Source organism: Egretta garzetta, unplaced genomic scaffold (assembly GCF_000687185.1).
Source record: "Egretta garzetta isolate BGI_Z169 unplaced genomic scaffold, ASM68718v1 scaffold11, whole genome shotgun sequence".
NCBI lineage: Eukaryota > Metazoa > Chordata > Aves > Pelecaniformes > Ardeidae > Egretta > Egretta garzetta.
In genome coordinates, this window is record NW_009258621.1 from 3,751,352 (window position 1) to 3,772,875 (window position 21,524).

At 37.7% G+C, this 21,524-nt stretch overlaps 1 protein-coding gene across 3 annotated transcripts in view; it reads right to left on the reverse strand.

The window, feature by feature from the left end:
* Positions 1-21,524, reverse strand: part of NRXN1 (neurexin 1) — a 745,532-nt gene that overhangs the window by 368,024 nt on the left and 355,984 nt on the right. For all 3 annotated transcript variants that reach the window (XM_009648206.2, XM_035903621.1, XM_035903622.1), the window contains 3 exons: positions 17,985-18,107; positions 12,725-13,106; positions 12,004-12,194 (listed from right to left, as the gene is read on the reverse strand). In XM_009648206.2, the coding sequence (XP_009646501.1) occupies positions 12,004-12,194; positions 12,725-13,106; positions 17,985-18,107 (696 nt within the window). The remainder of the gene's footprint in view (positions 1-12,003; positions 12,195-12,724; positions 13,107-17,984; positions 18,108-21,524) is intronic.

Below are 21,524 nucleotides of genomic sequence, written 5' to 3' on the forward strand. Positions count from 1 at the left end.
GTACAGCTTTACTACTGGAAATGTTACATGCTCTAAAACAGGATTAATCCCTTGTTGTGTATCTGCCTACTTAACCTTATGAATTACACGTAAATTATTTCATAAAGTAAGGGAACACAGTTTGTCAGATCAATAGTATGAGATCATGACATTATCTAAACTAGCTGCAGCCTAAATGCAATACTATTGCAATACTGCTACTACTGAAAACACATGACCATTTCAGGAGTTGTGCACAACAGAAAACGCAATTATTTTTTCTTTCTTTCAACAAATAAGCTTTTTTTTTTTTTTTTAAGAACATATATAAAGGCATATACTTGTATTACAGTGCTAACCACAGTTTCTGGAACTAAAGTTTAGCTATTACCTTTCATGCATATATTTTCGTCTGAAGTTTATTTTGATTTTTAAATGTATTCCTGAAAAAGTCTCCCCCCTTTTTTTTTTCATAACCATCCTGACTTTCCTTAATTTATAAAGGAAAATAACCAATATATACAAAACATATCAACTGGCAGAAACAACGTAGCAGGTAGTAAAGAAATGGGCAAGGGAATAGAGTGCTCCAAGATTTCCTTCTGATATCTAGAGAAGCTTCAAATAAAGCACTTTATTTGAGAGCAAATACTCCTTAATCTCACAACTCTCTTCTTACTTATATTAGGAGGCAGTACACAGTTGTCCCCTTCTATTTAGAAAAGGAGGATTGTTCCCTCTTTTCATTTTTCTGAGGCCAAAAAAATAAGGATGCTACAGTGTTTCTCACTGACGTGTCCATTGGAGGTCAGAGGAAACAACTGGAAGGCAGCACTTTCAGAGCTATACCTCTAAATCACGGCAATAATAGTACTGGTCAGTTATATTTATATAATAAGAACTGACAAAGAAAAGAGTTTAGTGGGTTTAATTTATATCTTTTACAGGTAATGAAGACCTTCATTTATTCCAACAGGAGCTTTCCTATTTACACCTATGTATCTCTTTTCCGACTTAGAGCTGATTTGTGCTTTGAGGAACAAGTGAATTTGACACAGAAACAAATTGCTAGCTGATAAATGAACCCAAGTTCTCAATGTATTCATTATTGGAATCACACTTATAAAAAAACACACAGAGCACTACACAACAGTGAGTCACACACAACTGTTGGCAGAATAAATACTGCCAAATCCTTCTGTAATAACTCATCTTTTTTTTATTCCAAGACTCTACATTTCTTGATAATAAGAACTTTGCAAATGCTAAACCAAAGAAATGTAAAATAAAAATTGAAGATGCTGTTCTATTTATTTCTTTTCTGAATAAGTAGCAGAAATGTCTTATTATTTGGCACTATTGACATTGCTGATGGGTCACCCCACAGACTTTCCTCCTTTCCCTGCTTCATGTCCACACCCAGACTTCTCAGATGATACATTCTGGTGGGAAAAGCTATTCATTTAATTTAATGTCTACCATTACCTTCAAGTACTAGTAGAGAAGGAATTATTATCCATGTGTTTGTAATGGTAACAGCAAGATGTAAATGTTGCTCAGGGAACAAGTAGTTTAACCAGGATATAGTTAGGCTTTTTTACTCTCCGAAACCTCTAGGTTTTGTTGTACATATCTGGTGTTCATTTCTTGAACAACGTTCATTCAAATATGGTTTCATGTATGAATGAAAACAAAACAAAAAGGAGGAAATAAAACAATAGAAAGAATTGTGGCTTGGCTTTTTCATAACCCATAAAGACAACGTCCCGGAATGTTTTCATATGGCTGCGCAAAGACACCTTCAAATCCATCACTCTCTCCAAAAGCAGACATTCTGTCACTTCATGTCTTCTTGTGCTGCTGGTTTCAACTGTACTTTCACCTATTCTCTTTGTTTCTCTTTCATTTTAGAAGTTTCTCTGTCTCATTTCTAATGTTACATTGTACTAAATCACTACTACGACTAGTAGCAAGAGTGCTTCTGCAGCGTACTAGAGTGGTATTACTCCCCAAGAAAGAGGTGGGTAGCCCTGGTATAACATGAAGGGTTCTGAAAGCGCAATTCCTTTATGTGACATAGAAAATACAAAGGAACATCTGGCTGTAGTGAAGCTATTTCAAAATGATCGAGCATATAACAGCTTCTTCCCTCAGGCAGGCAAAGAGGAACAAAGACTGCAAAGACTGAGAAATACCATAGGGAAAGTCTAATCTCGAAAGAAAAAAGTTCTCACTCTCTTCAAGTCCTTCATAAAACAGATGATTTACTATTACAAGATCAATAGAGATTGCACTGGAGTATCTTAATATTTGCACAATGAAGTACCAGGTAGAAATCAACATAAGACGACCCACACAATCCCAACTCATGGTATTTTTGAGGCAACTGAAATGTGAAAATAATGCTCACACATGATGAATATGCACTGAGTTAAACACAATAGACAACATCCTGATCTTGAATCAAGGCATGTTGTCTCAAATGAAAATGTCAGTTAGGCATCTAGGTGCCTTTGACGTTCAATGAAATATAGGAGCCTACTTTTCCTTAATGACCTTCTCCCCTCTCCAAGATACAAAAGCACCTACCTACCACGTACTTTGTGCAATAGGCAGAGCAGAACAGTGACTTTTCTTTCAGATGTGAGGTTTCAACACACACCTTAGAAAAGGAATTGGGTCTGAACAGCAAATACATGGTAATTGTAGAGTATCTCCCCACTTTCATTATTCATGACTAAATGCTTACTTTTTGTTCCACATAAAAAAAGTTATTTGATCCTTCAAAAATGTTGATGAAATATAATTGTCCTTTTTTGAATAAATCAAGAAGCCTGCTGTGATCATAACCCAATAATAAATTGAAGGACATTTGACAAAGACTTAAATGATGCATCCACACAGCTTCTGCAGCACATACGCTCTAGCATATGGCTTTTTAAATCTCCCTTACAGTAGAGAATATGCACTTGCTGTGCATTCACAGGCCTGTTTGGTGCTAGAGCCAAGCATGACTGAATTTCATCTACCACTTGCAAGGGCACTTGAGGGAAGACATGAACGTGTAAATTCAGTGTTTTATGCCCACTTATTCACTTCAGAGAGTCCATTCTGTAGTTCCAGTATTGATTTGTGGTTGAAGTCTTTTGGGTTTTATGTGATTTTTTTTTTCTTTTTTTTTTGAGAAAAGTAGGCATTTCAGATATTCTTCCTGTTGGAGTGATGAATTCCATCACTTTTAGACTTTCTCTCACCTAAGAAGGGAAAGGGCGGCTAGTTTACTTGTCCAGGCTTTGGTGAGTTATCTGTCCTTTCAAATACTTTGGGCGAGAAGTAGCTGTATGATGTGACAGGTAGTGCCTTCTGTCTTCCACATTCCCTGTACTGATAACTAAGCAAGGCAAAACAATTACAGGAAAAAAAAAATAAAAATTGATGGGTTAGCAAGTTGCTCTTTTGGGAAGGAATATAGAAACTGGTCTTTTCAGCCCAATTCTACACTGCCTTCAGTATCTTCCATTACATACTCCATTAAAGTTATTCAAAAAAAGGAAATCGCCATCACTGAGATGTTAGTCATCCTTATTGGCCTATAGGACATATTGTAGTTACTTTTCAAGAGAATTTAACTTTGAAGGTATTTCCTCCCTTGACTGATATTGTTCTTTTTACAGTTTCATTGTAGCACTACACCCTAATCCACACTGACAGAAAAAAAGGCACAGAGAACTAAGTGGTACTAGAGAGAACTCTCAGTTGATGGGCACACCAGGAAAAGCACCTTACAGATTTCTCTTGCCACCAATTTCTTCAGCAGTCCACGCTAGAGATGTACCTGCTGCTCTACCTTTCTCCAAGTCTCCTGACTCCATCACACTACTCGTAACCATGTTACTCTCATACCTGCCTTGAAGACTTTCCACACTTTGTACGAATACGCTTCTGACTTCTCATGCTGCTGCAATGCTGCTCAATGTTTTACATCTCAGCTCTGCTGGATGTGCTCTCTACTTCTGCATTCACCTCTTGGTGCTCAGTTTTTGTTCCTATTACACTTTTTGGCTGCATTCAGAACTACTCAAAGCTTATGTAAATATGTTTATATTTCATTAGCAAGTAAAGCTGTGCGGTGGGAGGGGGCAACAGCGACAACACAACAATGTCCTTAGCAGATAAGTTTTTGATAAAGAAAAGTAGATACTCAAAAGGTAAGTGCTCAAGACTGAACATTCCCCTAGATTTCTTCAGGTTAAAATCCACCATTTCCCCAACAAACTCGTTCTCAAACAACATGTATTCTCAAACAAGAAACAGTTACACAAAAACATTTAACATTTTCTTGACAATCTCAGATTCCCAGCCACTTTATTTGGGCTCAGTATTGGGCCCAATTCTGTTTAATAGCTTTATCAACAATCTGGACAAGGGGATTGAGTGCATCCTCAGTAAGTTTGCAGACACCATGTTGGGCTGAGTATTGATCTGCTCAAGGGGAGGAAGGCTCTACAGAGGTATCTGGACTGGATCAATGTATGAGGTTCAACAAGGCCAAGTCCTGCACTTGGGTCACAACAACCCCATGCAGCGCTACAGACTTGAGGAAGCATGGCTGGAAAGCTGCCCAGTGGAAAGGGACCTAGGGGTGTTGGTCGACAGCCGGCTGAATAAGAGCCATGAGTATGCCCAGGTGGCCAAAAGGACCAATGACATCCTGGCTTGTATCATAAATAATGTGACCAGCAGGAGCAGGGAAGTCATCCTTCCCCTGTACTCAGCACTGGTGAGGCTGCACCTTGAATACTGTGTTCAGTTTTGGGCCCCTTACTTACAAGAAGGACATTGAGGCGCTGAAAGGTGTCCAGAGAAGGGCAGTGAAGCTGGTGAGGGGTCTGGAAAACAAGTTTTACGAGGAGCAGCTGAGGGAACTGGGCTTGTTTAGCCTGGAGAAGAGAATGAGGGGAGACCATATCACTCTCTACAACTACCTGAAAGGAGGTTGTAGCGAGGTGGGTGTCTGTCTCTTCATCATAGAATGTTTTGGGTTGGAAGGGACCCCTAGAAGTCATCTAGTCCAACCCCCCTGCAGTGAGCAGGGACACTGCTAACTAGATCAGGTTGCTCGGAGCCTCGTTCAACTTGGTCTTGAAGGTTTCCGGGGATAGGGCCTCCACTACCTCTCCGGGCAACCTGTTCCAGTGTTTTACCACCCTCATTGTAAAGGATTTCTTCCTTATATCCAGTCTAAACCTAACACTGGTTTAGTTTACAACCATTACCCCTTGTCCTGTCACAGCTGGCCCTACTAAAAAGATTTTCCCCATCTTTCCTATAGGCCCCCTTTAGGTATTGAAAGGCCGCAATCAGGTCTCCCTGCAGCCTTCTCTTCTCCAGTCTGAACAAGCCCAACTCTCTCAGCCTGTCCTCATAGGAGAGGTACTCCAGCCCTTGGATCATTTTAGTAGCCCTCTTCTGGACCTTCTCCAATGGTTCCATGTCCTTCTTGTGCTGAGGGCTCCAGAGCTGGATGCAGGGCTCCAGGTGAGGTCTCACCAGAGCAGAGTGGAGGGGCAGAATCACCTCCCTTGACCTGCTGGCCACATTTCTCTTGATGCAGGCCAGGGTATGATTGACCCTCTGGGCTGCCAGCGCACATTGCCGGCTCATGTCCAGCTTTTCATCCATCAGTACCCCCATGTCCCTCTCGGCAGTGCTGCTCTCTTGTGGGAGAAATTTAAAAGATGTATAGAACTTAGAGACATGGTTCAGTGGTGGACTTGGCAGTGCTAGGGTTACAGTTGAACTCCATCATCTTAAAGGTCTTTTCCAACCTAAATGATTCTACAATTTGCCTTTGCTTCTTTCCCCGCCCCAGAAGACTAGATGGAAAGAACTGGCATTGAAAAAGATTAAACAGATTAAAAACCAAAGCAGTCTGCTTGCCCAATGAACTGTGAGGGAAGTTGGTGATGCATGTTAAATGGTAAATAATAAAATCTAATTGCCATATAAATGTGCGTGGTAATCCATCTCCCACAGAATTGATGCTATGCCAATTACTCTGTATGAGGGGGATGTGGTGGAGAGGTGAGGCATTCAAGCACATCAAATGCCCTTCATTTATTTCCCGTTCTGACCATCTTTGTACATTGTATACACCTGAAGAATAGACAAAGATCTAATGAAGCAGGAATTTTCATGGACTAGCATACTCAGATTTCCCTTCCTACTGTTATTCTTCTGAAATCATTTACTCATTCTCTGTTTCAATAGCCAACACGTTCTTAGCAGAGCTTGTTTTCCAAACAGTAAGGTATTCTCCACATAAAGCTACCAAAAAGCTGAGAGGGTAAACATTCTCATTTTGAATGTAGGTTCACAGAGGAAAACTTTTTATCTAATATTACCAACTTTATGATCAAGATAATCACCTCCCGACTCTGAGGATATTACACGAAGCAGCTCTTTTGCAGAAAATGACTGCTCAGTCAGAATACCAAGATCCATGAAGATGGTGCTCTCATACCCATGGGCAGCACATTTTGAAAACAAGTTTAGGTCATGCTTCTTGGCCCGAAGGTGGTGCTAGGATTCAGAGGGACAAATTCACACTAAATATCCAGACTTTTTGTAAGTTTTAAGAGCATACATGTTTCCTATATAACCCGTAGCATAACTTTTACTTAGTATTCCAGAAGGGCTTGAAAGAAATTCCACAATCAGCAATGGTCATAACCTGCATGCCAAACAGCTGCAGAAATGTAGGCAAATCTATACATTTGTATGTAAGAGACTGAAAAGAGCAGGGGAGAAGAAGCAGAAAGCAAAAAGTTTTTCTCGCCATGGAGCGATCTGAAAGACTATTGCAATATGTAGTTGACTTCACAGAGCTCAGCAGAAACACTAGAGCATTTTCTTTAACTTTTCTTTAATCCAAGAGTACTGGAGTAGACTTTTAATTTTTTCCCTACCTCATCCTTTTGGAAATCTGGATACAATTTCTGAAGGCTTAGCATTGCCAAAATTATTTTCACAGCCTGGTAGACAGCATAGCTGTTTAGAGCAGTTTGTGACAAGTCGCAAAAAAGGGAGGATAAAGGAATTTGCATTAGACCAGGTTGTCCAATCTCCCATTGTTAACCTGCCAGCAAATCTTTGCTACACAGGAAGTCTCAAAGAAGAACTCTCAGTTTTAAGATCCTTATTTTTCCATCTGTACAGAGGCTGCTTTCCCAACACTATCGAGAAGGCAACAGCTGCATTTGCTGTTGTCTACTCCAACAGGTCACATTAGGAAGATCTATTTACTGTTGACAGGATTTGGAACAGAACGTTATTTCTGCATGAAGAGTTCACAGCCCACTGGCAAGGTCATTACAATTAGCTCATGCATGTTTATTGGAGAAATTTAAGCATTAATACTCATTCATTTGTACAAATTTGTGCTTTTATATAAAATAAATTTCTGTGCTTCTTAAAGCTTTGTTTCTTATGAATATGAAAGATCACTGCCATTGATAGAGACCTGTAATATAGAGAACAACTTATAATGCAGCAACAATAATAATGTTGTCAATATAAAACAACAGGGACAAATATTATGAAATTGAAATAATTTCAATTTCCATTGCTGGAACAAGAAATCTTCTTTATGATCAAGACTGATTTATCTCAGTTTAGCATAGCGTAAATAGCCTACTTTGACAGGCAAATGAAATATCAATAGATTAAGTGAATTTACAAATTAAGTGAAATATTATGAATCATCAATGAATATGCCAGGTGAGTAGATCTACCGATAATTTATTTCATTGCATTAAAAGTTTACAAGGATGAATTACTTGCCATGTGAGTCTTTATGTACCTGGAAGAAGTGTATTTAAAATGCATTTGCAAAACCACTGAGGTGATACCAGAAATTAATGATTACTTTTCTTTCAGATGCTTCAGAATAGCCTTTTTTCACATTATTGGAGAAAACGGCAAATGAAAAGCCAAAAGTAAACAACAACAGCACCCAGATCTCACAAAGGAACAGAGGAAACCAAATGCCAGTGAAGAGCTACAGAAATAAAACAGGCAAGCTATCCAGACAAGATTTTTAAGCCCAAGGAAGTTGATTCTGATGTATACTCTAATATGAACAGTATTTTTTTGAGGATACAGTGATATAACGGCACAGGAATAACATACGGCTTAGAATGGACTCTAAAACTGACATGGGAAAGCCAAGTGGAAGAGAATAACAGAGTGAGACAAGTTGAAAGTATGGATGCCTGTTCAAAAAAACAGGTCTTAAAGATACATGAAATGCTGCACAGGCAGCAAAAAAATCAAACCATAAATGTTGAGTTGGTTAGGCTTTTATTTTTGTGGTGGTAATTTCCTTTTAAAAACAAAATACAGTTGCCCAACATCAAAATTAAGATGACTGCAGTTCATCCCAGAGGATACATCACATCTAGAAAGTTTGGAATAGGATGGGATACTGAAGTACTGCAACTGCCAACTCCTAGAAAAGTTTGTAACTATTTATTGTTAAATCTAAAATAGCAGCAGCATTCCTTAGCTTTTCATTTTGTAAGACTGTGATATTTCACAACTATTCATCTCAATTTATAAACAATTAAAATGCTAAAATTTTCATTTTCTGACAGTCATTCTGAATGGATTCTTGCAGGTTTTTGTATATTTGCTGTTTAAAGAAAGTGGGTGAAAACTTTGGGGATTCAAATAATGCCTGTATGTGTAGGAGAGAAGCAAAAGGAAGATTAAACCCTAGTAGATAAGTGGATACAAAGTCATGCTTGAGGATGTTGTTCCTCCTCGAAAGCAGATGATGTGTCTTCAGATATTTCTTAAAAAAATTCTGATAGAATTCCAATAGAAAGAAGAAAACGTGGAGAGGGAAGAGACGTTACAGATGTTATAATACCTACAGTCTGAACAAAGGAGAACATCTTTTCTTCGGTAACAGTGAGGAACAAGAGCCCAAGTCAAGCCACTTTCACTTGCATTCTTGTGCCCCTTTGAGGCTACATGGACCCCTCAAGACCATAAGAGCACAGCATCAAGTACAGCAAGTATGAATTCCCCTCCACCCAACTATTTCAGTTTGTGAAGGCCTTGATTTGTAGCCATACTAACCATTCGGGCTATACTGAAAGTAGGAGAGGGAATCTGCTCATAAAATACACAAAAGCAAATTTGCTGTGTAACTGAATGTTGGCAGGCTTGAGCTGCATTGCCTTTGCTGTTAAGACTCATTTATCTTCACGGGTTATCTGCTAGAGCTGCACCCGAGTACACTTTGCTAATTTTCTCTGCTAGGAAAAATAACACAGTTCTTGGAATCCAAACACAGAACTATTTTCACTCATTTATTTGTCTCCAATTTATAATTCACCCTTCTAATCAGAGCAATAAGCTAGAGAATTTAATGTAAGTGTTTCCGCAGATATCCACTCCAGTCCACTGAAATTATACCAGAGGTTACGCAGGGAACCCATCTCTGTAATAATGGACTTTCTATACTATATAGCCAAATACTACACCCAAAAGGAATGTATAGTGGAAATCCTCTCCCATACTTTTACGGCAACTGTCTGCTTTCCCAGACAACTGGCATCCATGCAGGCTCTACAACACAATCTGTGCCTTATCTTCATGCTGAATTCACTGTGTAACGCTACAATTACTTAGAAAGGCTACATATTCTATATTATCTGTACACATTTATATTTTATCTAATGCTAACTCTGGTTAAACAGAATTATTGATATCACTAGCAGGATGTATAATTTTGAATTTGCTTTGTTGCTAGGGTTAAAACAATACAGAACAGTGAATTAACCATAGCTTCTTGTATCAGTAAAGTGTATAAGAGAGACGTGTCACTGTAAGAAACACTGACATAAAATAGAAAAGAACAAGCTACAGGAAAGCCTTTCAACTGAATACAGAGGAAGAAAAAAATACAAAGGAAGAAAAAATAATAATGAAAGGCAACTTTTTTCTCCTTTTTAGCCTGCTGGCTAAAATGTATCAGCTTGAACTCCCCCAAAAATCCAACAAAAAATTCTCATGATTTTGCTGTACCATATTTAAGGAAGCTGACTGAGCAAAATGTAATAGAATACATTAAAAAAATAAAATTAAACATATTACTATTAGAAGACAGAGGTTGAGGACCTGTGTATGTTAAACCAGTTTGAGAAAGATGCTCAGTACATATTACTGTACTGAATATGTTAGATTTGTTATTCTTTTACAAGCCACATTTCCTGGGTGGTGAATTACAGAAAATCAGCATCGAATACAATTCACCTTCCTCGCTTCAAATCTCAGTATGTTTTTCATGCTCTTCAGTTTTTTTCCACTGGAATTCAAGGTTAGAAAATGCACCATCTATGGATACAGTTTTACTTCAAAAGGGTAAAGCAAAAGTAGAATTTTCAAAGCGAAGAAAACAAAAGGATGTTGGGATTTTATAGGTTATCCTCGCTGATAAGCTTTCGCTGTGGATGCACTAAGCAGTGCAGTTAGTGAAATAATAGTGCCCTCTAGTGCCTTTATTAAGCACAGTGTTTAAACTTCTCTTTAAAGCAACACACCAAAACACGACCTTCAGTTTGAAGACGACGTAGAATAAAATGACTGTGTTAACTTAGTTATCAGGTCTTAACAGGATATTTTTTCTTACTTATGTCTGATTAAAATACTGGAAAAACCCCTCAGATTAAATACATATACAAACACATACTCATATGCATAAGTAGTACTTATTATCATAAAAAAATGTGAAAGAATAAGGTGGATGCTTTCTCTACAGCATCAGAAATAATGCTGAAATATTACATTGCCTCAATAAACATCGACCATATTTACAAGAATACAAAAATGAGAAAGAACGTGGCACAAATTTCAAATACACTTTTGAGAATGGAGCGTGAGCCATCCAAAAAGCTTTCATTTGTAAACCAAGGATTTCTGATAAAGAGGCTCTTACTGAAGATTATGACATATCAAGATACAGTTTTCACAGTCTTTCTTACAATCTTAATAGCACTTTCAAGTGAAGGAAACATGTAAAATATCACAAAATCCAGAATAATTACTAAGGTCAGCTCATTATCTGTGACTCAGAGGTAATTAAGAGAAAATCCAGCAAGGAATAAGCTCTTGATGGAATATTAATATCTACTTTGAACATCCTGGCTTCTGAAATATTAGATTATCTTTGACTGTTATGAATTTTTGGTTTTCCCAACAAGAAGTTTTATAAAGAATGTTAAAATACACAATAATTTTTCATATGATCAGAACATATTTTCTTATGTCTGATTAAGTAAGTAGTATTTTAAAAGCATACTTATACATCCTTTCAAAAAGATATTTTCCTCTGATGCAAATTAGCGTTTCAGAAGCCCGTCTTTACAACTAATACTATTACTTACTTTAAAAGATACATATGTATCAATTTGGTTTATAAAAATAGATCTTAAGAATCTAGCTGGACCTATAAAATGTAGGTTTAGACCTACAAACCACAGTTTATCCCACTCCACAACTAAAATTACACCATATCACATATTTAGGTGAGTATATGTTTATGGTTCAATACATCTGGCAACTTGTATTTATAACTGATTCATTAGAGGGCTGCCACATAAGATTGCTTTATTTATAAGATTTTTTTATTATCTTGAAATACTGCATGATATTTATTTTCCCAACAAAAGACAGGTTTTATGTGGAATCCTGAACAGAGGGGGACAGGTCAAAGTGTTCCCCAATTCCCCAATGTGTGGCATTTTCACACATTTAAAGTAGTACCTAACTGTGCAGAACTACTACTAAACTGGCATTGATGGGCTAACATAAAGATGTCATCTCTTGTGATCATATTAATTATTATCAAATAAAACATTTCACATGACATTATGAAATTATACTGTACTTTACATATATGATTTATTCAGGTTATCATTCCTCCACTGTAGGTTATATGGGAATTACTGTACTTACTTTTGAGATCTAGATTTCTGGCTCCTGCTGTGCTCTGTGTTGTGATTTTGGTGTCAATCTTTACAGTGTGGAGATTGCTGATATCCCTTGATATCATCACATTATGCCACTGGTTGTCATTCAGAGGTTTATTAGAACTTCCTTTGATGAGATTTGCACCGTTTCCCAAGTCAAACACATAGTGTAAATACCTGGGAGAAGAGAAAAAATTGGAAAAGTTTCCTTTTTCTTTACATAATGAGGGGCACTAATTAATATGTCTATTATTTCCTATTTCCTTATACTCCTCAGTAGTGCTGGTAAAACTGGAAGCCAACAATGAATGCCAAATGGGGAAGCCACCTTAATTCACAGTAAACACCATTCATTTAGATGAGCTGAGATGCAGTCCCAAGTTTCTGGAAAGCAACAAGCACTCCACATACTAATACATGCATATATAGATTAAGAGAAAACAAAAGGAAGGCTATAAACTGGTACTTCTTTGCAGTAATGTTATAGAAGTTATACCTATTATTTACTTTCATACTTTTCAGGCATCTAGCTTAATCTGAAGGAAAAAGTCACAATAAAGCATACGAAGTTTAACATGAAGAAACATTCATCAGTCATGTATGTCCAGTCAGACAACAATGATTTGTATCCTAAACTTTCCCTTGTATTTGTCCTATATATCTGTTTTGAACAGACTTTCATTGTCATTACGCTAATCAATACATACCCTTTTACTAATTCAACCACAATGAAATCATTTCCATCGCCACTGTTATAAAGTATCAATCCATCCAGAGAAGTTGTCTTGAACTGGAAAAAAAGGTGCATAGAGGTATATGCTTGTAGCGTGGCCAATGCAACATAACTTGCTTTTGTTTTAAAGGTTACTGGGTCTGCTATGATGTTCCTGAATCCAAATCTTGCATTTAGCTCACAATAATCGATGTCTCCATTTTTACATAAGTCAATGTATGCCATGCCATTAAATGTAAGACTCTGTAGATGCCCAATGAAATTAGAAGGCACAGAAGACAGGTAGCGCCGTTCTGTTATTATTCCTGTTTCTATGTTGTGGAATTCCAGCCGCGTGTGATCACCAGCCATTTGACCTTTAAATAGTAACAAGAAAACACATGTTAGTGTCTGAAATGGGAGGTCAAGAAGCACACCATGTGGTTAAGTAACTGCATCAATTTCACACTTTTCAGAAGGTGCAAGGCCAATTCTTGGAGCCAAAGAGGATTCTTCTAAATTCATCCAAACTTTTGGTAAACATCTGGGAGCCTTTCCACTGAGTTCAGTGTGTTTGTATAAGGCCAATGCAAGATTTCTAAACTGAAGCACAATGCCACAGTATATCAAATCGCTAACAAAATCCCTCCCTTCTGTTACACTTAACCAGACGTAGTTTTACTATAAACAAGTGCAATTAATTGACACAACATGAAGAACATAAAAGGCAAATCTCAGAGCTAAGACTACAACGTTAGAGTTTGATGGAAGGGAGGCATAACAATTTGGGGGATATTACTCCATGTGTTTTGCTTAGAAGTGCATGATTCAGCAAGCCAAAGGAAGGATTCCTACTTAAGCTGTCTTAGGCACACTAATGCTGGTCCTGCTGCAAAACCCAGTGCTGCAAGGGTGGGCAGAGCCTTCCTTAAAAGCAACCAGCTTTATATCATGGGGTTAAAACATGACAGAAGGGGACAGGGCCTAAGAGATAGACGAAGCGGAAAGCCTGCAGCAAGGGTGTATGCCAGTGTCTTGTAACCCTGGAAACAGCAAGGGACTTCCTTGCATCAGAAAGGTGGCCAAAACCAAGCCTCATAGGTACCTTTGAGTCATGCAAGGACTCCTGCACAGCAGAAAGCCTGAAATTTGCTGACTGTATAGCTAATCTGAAGGAAGGGTTCAACACTGCCGGAGTACACTGCGTACAGGTCAGGTAAGTTTTTGAGCTAATTATTAAATGCCTTACCCAGCACATCGAAATTGTGTCCACTGAAGAGTTCCCTTTTCTAATGGAGCTTAGATTTTTTTTCCATGCTTATTTTAAAGAAGTAGGGCAGTACTGTCACAAGGCTGATTCACGGTCACATTGTGTGAGTATGATGACAAAACAGCTTTGTATTACTAATCAATTTTACCACTTGATCTACTTTTTGCAAACCATGGACTAGATTTCTCAGTTCTTTAGTTGTTTCATGTCTTTCATAGAGTGCAAAGAAGGCAAACAGCAGACCCAGCCAAGCTGGAATACATCCTGGCATGAAACTGCTCTATAATACAAGTTGCCACAGTTGCAGTGCAAAGGTGTTGACAGACAGAGTTCCCTCTGTCCTTCCCTGAATGTACTATTCCAAGAGGAGCGTGTGAGGTCTGACCCAGGCTAGATGTGTTTAGCAGTGGTGCAGAAAGCCCTGAGGCAGGCTTAGATGGCTGTGGCTTCAGAGGTTTTATAAGCAAGTGTCTGTGTATGTGCGTGTGAACAGGGAAAGGATAAGGGCAAGACGAATGTAGATATTTGGAGTTTGCCCAGGGAGATGGATTCACAAACAGTTTAAGTCGCAGCACTGAGATAGAAATACAGGCATTAGTAAGGCTAGAGTGAAAATAGGTCTACAAACTTTAATAAAATAATAATAAAAAAGAAAAATGCTCTAATAATTTATGATAAATATTGACAAGCAGCTTGCTTAGCTTCAGGGTGCGTTCTGACCTAACGCTACTGATGTCATTGAACAGCATCAACATCTGGGATGTGCTGTCATACAGGCTGAGCACTGCAAGAGGCACCTTAATCTTCAAGGACATCCTTCTTGATGTTCTTGTTTCTAAACATCAGTTCTGAAGAGACCACTTCTCCTGATGTATTAGTAAAGGTGGGTTCTTCCTTGCAGTAATGAGTCAGGGAGCTGTCTTGCAAAATGCCAAGACTGTAACTTTCAGCAAGGCCGAGAGCTGTGTATTGGATCGCAGCCAGACAGCTGAAGATCATGTTTTAGAGGAGGAACATTATGTATTCCAGTCTTATATCACTTCAGATGGCATTGCCTAAATGTCATGGCAAAAATCCACCAAGCTTTGGCCTGTAGCACAGTATCCTCACTACGTTCACTACCTTAAATATATTACTTTCTTGAGCATAGTAACAAAAAAAAGTTCCAGAATCTGGGCTCACATCCCAAATCTCCCTCTTAACATTTCAGTTGTACAAACATGTTAACAGGACTTGAGACTTCACATAATGCTCCATAGTATTTGCAACTACAGCAATGAAGAAAAAGAGAGAGACTGTAGTTTGTGCTTAGAGCGTTGGGGTTTTTGTTTTTTTGGTTTTTTTTAACTTGTCAGGTTGGTGCACAAAATGCTATAGGACATACAAAAGGCCAAGTGAATTTCTCTTCATAACCATAAGCTACATATCCTTTCCGTTATCCAACTGTAGTGATCTCCTTCAGTCCACTTCTATTTTCTATACATTTCCAGAAAACAAAGTGCATCAGGGCTGCAAGTATTTACACTCTTCTATGACAGGTAAAATTTTGAAAATCGCCTGTATGACTTCCAATGAAAGCTCATTAAGCTTCTGAAAGATATTCTTTATCCATGAACAAATTATGCAATAGGGGTCCCTTCCAACCCAAAACATTCTATGATTCTATGATTTGTCAAAGATAACTAAGCTCAATACATGGATGAGCAGATCATACTTTATAACCTGTAAAAAATGTGAAGTGAGGCTGAATTATTTAATGTCTTCCCCTCCAGATTAAGCCTTCTGGATCTGATTTTTTTTTTCATATGTGACACAGGAAATGGAATCAGAAAAAAACAAACAGTGCATGGCAGAGGGAAGCTGGAATTTTTGGGAGAAAGTCCATTTTTTCCTCATGCTCCTGTAAGGTTATAATAGTCTTTCACATGAATAACTACTGGGTTATAATATTTTAACCACATTTCTGATTGTCAGGATGTCTGAAGAGAAGTTCTAAACACTCCATTCTGATATGGCAACTCTTCCACTACTCCTTTAGGAAATTCTACTATGCATTACATTGCATTGTGTACCTTTGGCTTTCTACCAGATAGGAGTGAAAACTTAAGCTCATAAAGGCTTTGGCAACACACTATGTTAAAAAAGAATTTTACAGTGACAAAAATGTAATATTCCTGGGACTAACAGCAGATTTCCCATGTTATCAGACTTTCAAGGTGCCTCTAGATCCTTCTCTCATACCAGTTCCCTCCTCACTGTTGGAGGAGGCCACAGATGGGCCACACAGCTTCCTGCAGGGTGTATAGGAAAGCTTTGCTTTACCAAGAGGCAACTGAAAAGACTCACTGGCTTTAACAGATAGAAGAGAATAGAATAGTTCAGTTGGAAGGGACCTACAACAAGCATCTAGTCCAACTGCCTGATCACAAGTGACCAAAACTAAAGCACGTTAAGGGCATTATCTGAATGCCTCTTTAAATATTGATAGGCATGGGGCATCAACTACCTCTCTAGGAAGCCTGTTCCAGTCTCTTAGCTATTTGCTGAGACCATTATATTTGATAGTAACTACAATTATTCACAATGAAGAGTGATTACAAGAACTTGCAGTCCTGCGTTCTTTACTTATTACTTCACCTGACTAGACTCTATATGATAGAAATCTCCTGTTTTCATCTTAATCCTTCACATACATTTTGAACTTTTCCGAAGCTGTGCTGAGCAGCTGGGACTGAAACCAAAGGTGAAAATGGTACTTCTTGGTGTTTTTGTAACCTGTAGTATTTGTAAATAAAAAATCTGCTATGAGTAGCCCAGGAAATCTGCATTTAGTGCTAGATGCTATATTTTATTCAGATCTAAACAGCTTCCTCTAGCTAGAAAATGTCCCCAAAGTAGCCTTATTATTTGAGTTGCCAGTTGAAGAAGCAAGATGGTGATATTTTTCAGTATAGTTCCTCCAGTACTATATATTTATTTTCACAAAGGAAATAATTGATTTTAGGCCATCTGCTTTCTTGGGAGAATGACCAAAAGCATGATCACATACACAGACTAAATTTTTGCTTCACCTCTACAAGATCTATTGGTAATTTCTGATTCTAGAAAATACGTTTTTGCAGCTCTATGAAGACATAACAATTATTTTTTTACTGGTGATGTGGTCTTGAAGGTTCTGCTGAGATGAAAGACTACAAAAGAAGATGCTTTCCTTTTAAAAAGACATTAAAATTGTTACCATTTTAACAAAACTTAAAACCAATCATAAAAGCTATTTAATACTATATGAAAACAAAGGAAAATACTAAATAGCTAACACAAAATTAGGCACATTGTATTGTGCAAGGAATCGGGGTCAGAAGCAAGGCCTGTTGCTATTAATGACACATACATAAGCTTTATCTTTAGCAGAATAAGATCAAAGTCTTCTCCATTACCATTTCTGATAATATATACAGAGGAATATATTTTTAACATCTGCTGGCATTCATGCCATATTTCTTCTCCCATCCCAACTGCTATTTTAGTATTTGAGAAAAACCTATTGCCTAACATTTAATTATTGAGGACAGCTGATGGAAGGTTTAAAACACAATAGAATATCCTTCAAACACTTATGAAATCCTTTCTTACAGCAAGGCTTAGAGTTTAACCTTAGCATAAATTCAGTGTGTTGCCAAAAGCATTTTACTTGCCTTCTCATTAGTGATGTATCAAATGACTTCTCTCCAATTACTGTATAAAAACATTCATTTAAGTCAGCATGGAGGTTTTCATTAATTTCAATAGCAATGTTAGAGTAATATTAATATCAAGTGTACTAATGCACTCGTAGCACCAGTATTTCAAGATGCATAACATGGATTTTTGATCTTACCGAAGAAAAGAAAAAAGCATCTGTTGCTTTCAGATAAAGACATTTTACTTCTGTCATTTTTTGTTTTGTGTTTCCCCCCAGTAACACGGAGTCACAATGCCACACTACCTGTCATGGCCTGCTGGTCATCCACCATTAACTTTAAACTTTTTCCACGCCGAACCACACGCACTGTGTGCCACTCATTATCATTGAGGTTATAGCCAGCAAAAAGGGTTTCTGGACCTTTGCCTGTAGGATATGCCAAACAGTCATTATGCAATCTTTAAATCAGTTTACATGTGAACCTCACAGAGAAAGAGAGAGAGACACAGAGACTGGCTGGGCAAACGTTAAAAGTCACATCAAGCAAGAAAATTACAAAGTATAAGCAAACCTCAAAATATAGAGCTACTACGTTAAAACACTTCTACTATATCTTTAGCTATAACAGTGTATTTTATATGCACATTAAATATGAACCAGGTTGTAATAAATAGGCACAGTCAACACGGATTTAGTTATGCATTTTCCAGTCATGGAAGGAGCGTGTATTTACAAGACTGGATTTTTGTTCCTTCAGTAAAAATAGTTGGGGGGAAAGGTACAAGTGGTAAATATGTGTGCATGTGTCTCATATTTTTGTTAAATTTATGTCAGCTTCTCAGCCTATGTTTATTTAATTAGGACTTCTCAGATCATCATCTATTACCTTATTATCCAGATGACTTGTTAATATTCAGATCCAGTACCTTCTGATGTTAGCAGACCTCCAAACCATACTCTCCTTTTTTTCATTTAATGGACACCTTTTTTTGCAATCTGCTATTTTTGTAAGCAATACAACAAACATTTTTGAAGCAAGTGTAATTCTACGTATAGCACAATGTACTTGCAATAACCGAAGTATTCACAAATCTAGGAAACAGGATATCTTTGATACCTAGGAAAAAATATCTCAGAAGAAAATTATTATGGAAAATTATCCCTTGCACTGTTGACCAAGAAGAGAAAGAAAGAGAAAAATCCTGACTATGAACTATCATTGGTAAGAGTCAGTGATTGACCAAGCACTGGATCAATCAATCAAAGCTTCAGTGCTCAAACCTGAGCTATTGGACCTATGTGGTGACTGTCCAAAAGGTAAAGCTAATCTGCAATTAACAAATTACAATCTTGCAAGATAGAGACCTCCCGGGCCTGTTTATCAGTTCCTGTGGCATAATAAAGGCTACTGATAACTGAGAGAGACATACAATGAAGTAACTTTTGGCATGAAAACATCAGGGTTACACTGAGTCAGACCATTAGCTCCACTATGTCATTTCAGGTGACTACATCGCCTGTGTCAGCCTTTTTTTAAAAAGGGATACGCCTCAGGCTCTGAAACTCTCCCACATTTCTTTTTGGATTATTTTCCAGCCAGTGCAAGCTAACTGTGATGGAAAAGGTCTATTAATAAATGGGTACTATATGACATTGTCTAAAGCCAAATCCTCTCTGACTTCAGGACTGCACAGAGGCAAAAAGCCATTAAATAGCTTGATGTAGCTGTTCATCATATTGGACAGTTTTCATGTCAGACTTTTTCCATTTTCTATCAGCATTTTTTAATTGCTGCTGGTTGATTGCCCTGCTTTTAGATGCAATCTTTGTTATTTTGAGCATGTCAAGGGATCTCCAGGAATAAAAATAGTAGCTACAGCAAAGACAGTGAGATTCTGGTAACATCATGTTGCTTTCTCTGTGCCTCTGATTGACACCAGGCTAGGAAAGGTTTGCAAACCCAGCAGAAAGAGATGTATATGTACTCACCGATGTCAACTACCTGAATTGTTCTGTTCCTTGCATGTTTACTTTCTTTGACAAGAAAAAGACCAGCTTGCATAAAACTTAAGTGAATAATGTTCTCTTTGGATACGATGATATAGATGCAGCAAATAATGCTCTTTAAGCAATTTCTATTATTCTATATTTTATTGAGGGGTTCAATGGAAGCAATTTCTAACTAGATTTGGAGACAAAGGATGGATTTGCAAAAAACACTTAAATGACATGAGTAAAAATCTTAGTGAGAGTCAATAGGCCTGCCTAGAAATACGCCACTTACTATTATTTTAAATGTTAGCCCTTCTTCATTCTTTAGTCCAACTTTTTTTTTTTTTAATTTGTAAGTAGTTGAACTACTTACTCTCTCTTATCTCGCAACAGGTCTCTAAGGGACATAAAAGCATATGCAATTTTAATTTGCTCTCACATTAACAACACTCCGTAGTGTCCCATTCATGTAAAGGTGCTCAGCATTTATAAATATGAAATCCGACTTGGTTGCTCACATTCATAAAGGCAAATATATCTATTATCTTTTAACGGTTAAGGACCTGTAAACTCTTCCTGTTGGAAAATTAAATGTATGTTTTCCTCTGTATCAGTCTATTTCCTTTGCAAGAGTATGCCAAGTAAAAAATCAGGTCAGAACTACCTGTGAGCTGCCTTTCTTCGCAGTGCACGCAATCCAAAACTGGATTAAAGGGAACTACTGTGGAAGTGCTATGAAAGGGACAAACCTGGATATAACACGGTGTGGGAGCAATGCACTGAAAGCAGTCCTGGCCCTGCAGAAACTATCTACCTTGCACGGACAAGAGGCTTTTCTTTCCTGAAGCTGACCACTAACAGAGAAGAGGTGGGGTTTGCTTTGTCATAGAGTACAAGGAACTACTAAATAGCAAGATCCAGTGTCCAGGTATTGTGTATGTACCTGTAACATCTTGTTGCATCTCTGCAAAGTAGTGTAGTTTTCCATGGCAGCTGGAGATGTGGAATGGGAAAGGACAGATGCCTACTATTCCTGTAGAGAATGCAGCGCTTGGGCCGCTTTCTGGCCAAGAACATGCTTTTGCACATAAAAGTAGTAAATGTGCTTGTGAGTGGTGTATTTAGGAAAAAATTTTCTAAATGCTTAAACACAAAACCACTAGTCCTTAAGATGACACTAGAGTACAAGGACTGCAGATGGAAACTCTTAACATATCTTGTTAAATAGCATTGACCAACCTCCAATTTGGTTTATATTAGTACTTTCCTCAGTGACTTTCAACTATATTGACCTGAAATTAATTTAAACATCATATTAATGAGATCATAACAGTCCAGGCTCTTCTTCTGTTCTGGTTTATAGTGCTTTAGTTTATAGCGAATCTACTATAAATCTAAGTCTACTAAATCATTGGCTCTCCCCTCTTATTCTGACTTTACACTGATCTGATTGCACTTCATTTAAATCATACCAGCAGGAAGTGCTGTTGTATTTAAATAAGAATTGGCATATTGCCACTTTGGGGGGGAAGCTTTTTTTAACCTCTTTTTTTTTACAAATATTAAATATCTCCCATGGGAAGAAAAGCAAGAGTCCTAATTTGAAGAAAAAAAAAAAAAAAAGGATTTTTTTCCATTTTCTGTGGATTGATTGTGCTCTTCCAACTTTATGTCCCTCTACTCCTTTTTCCCATGCTGTCTTTCCCCTGGAACTCATATGTCTCTTTCTAGACAGGACACAGTTAATTTGCTTCATGTACCCAGCACTCACTCACTTTGAGCTACTGATTCTCTCAGACACTAATACCTTAATCATAAACCTTTCCTTTCAGAGACAGGCTGTAACCTGCA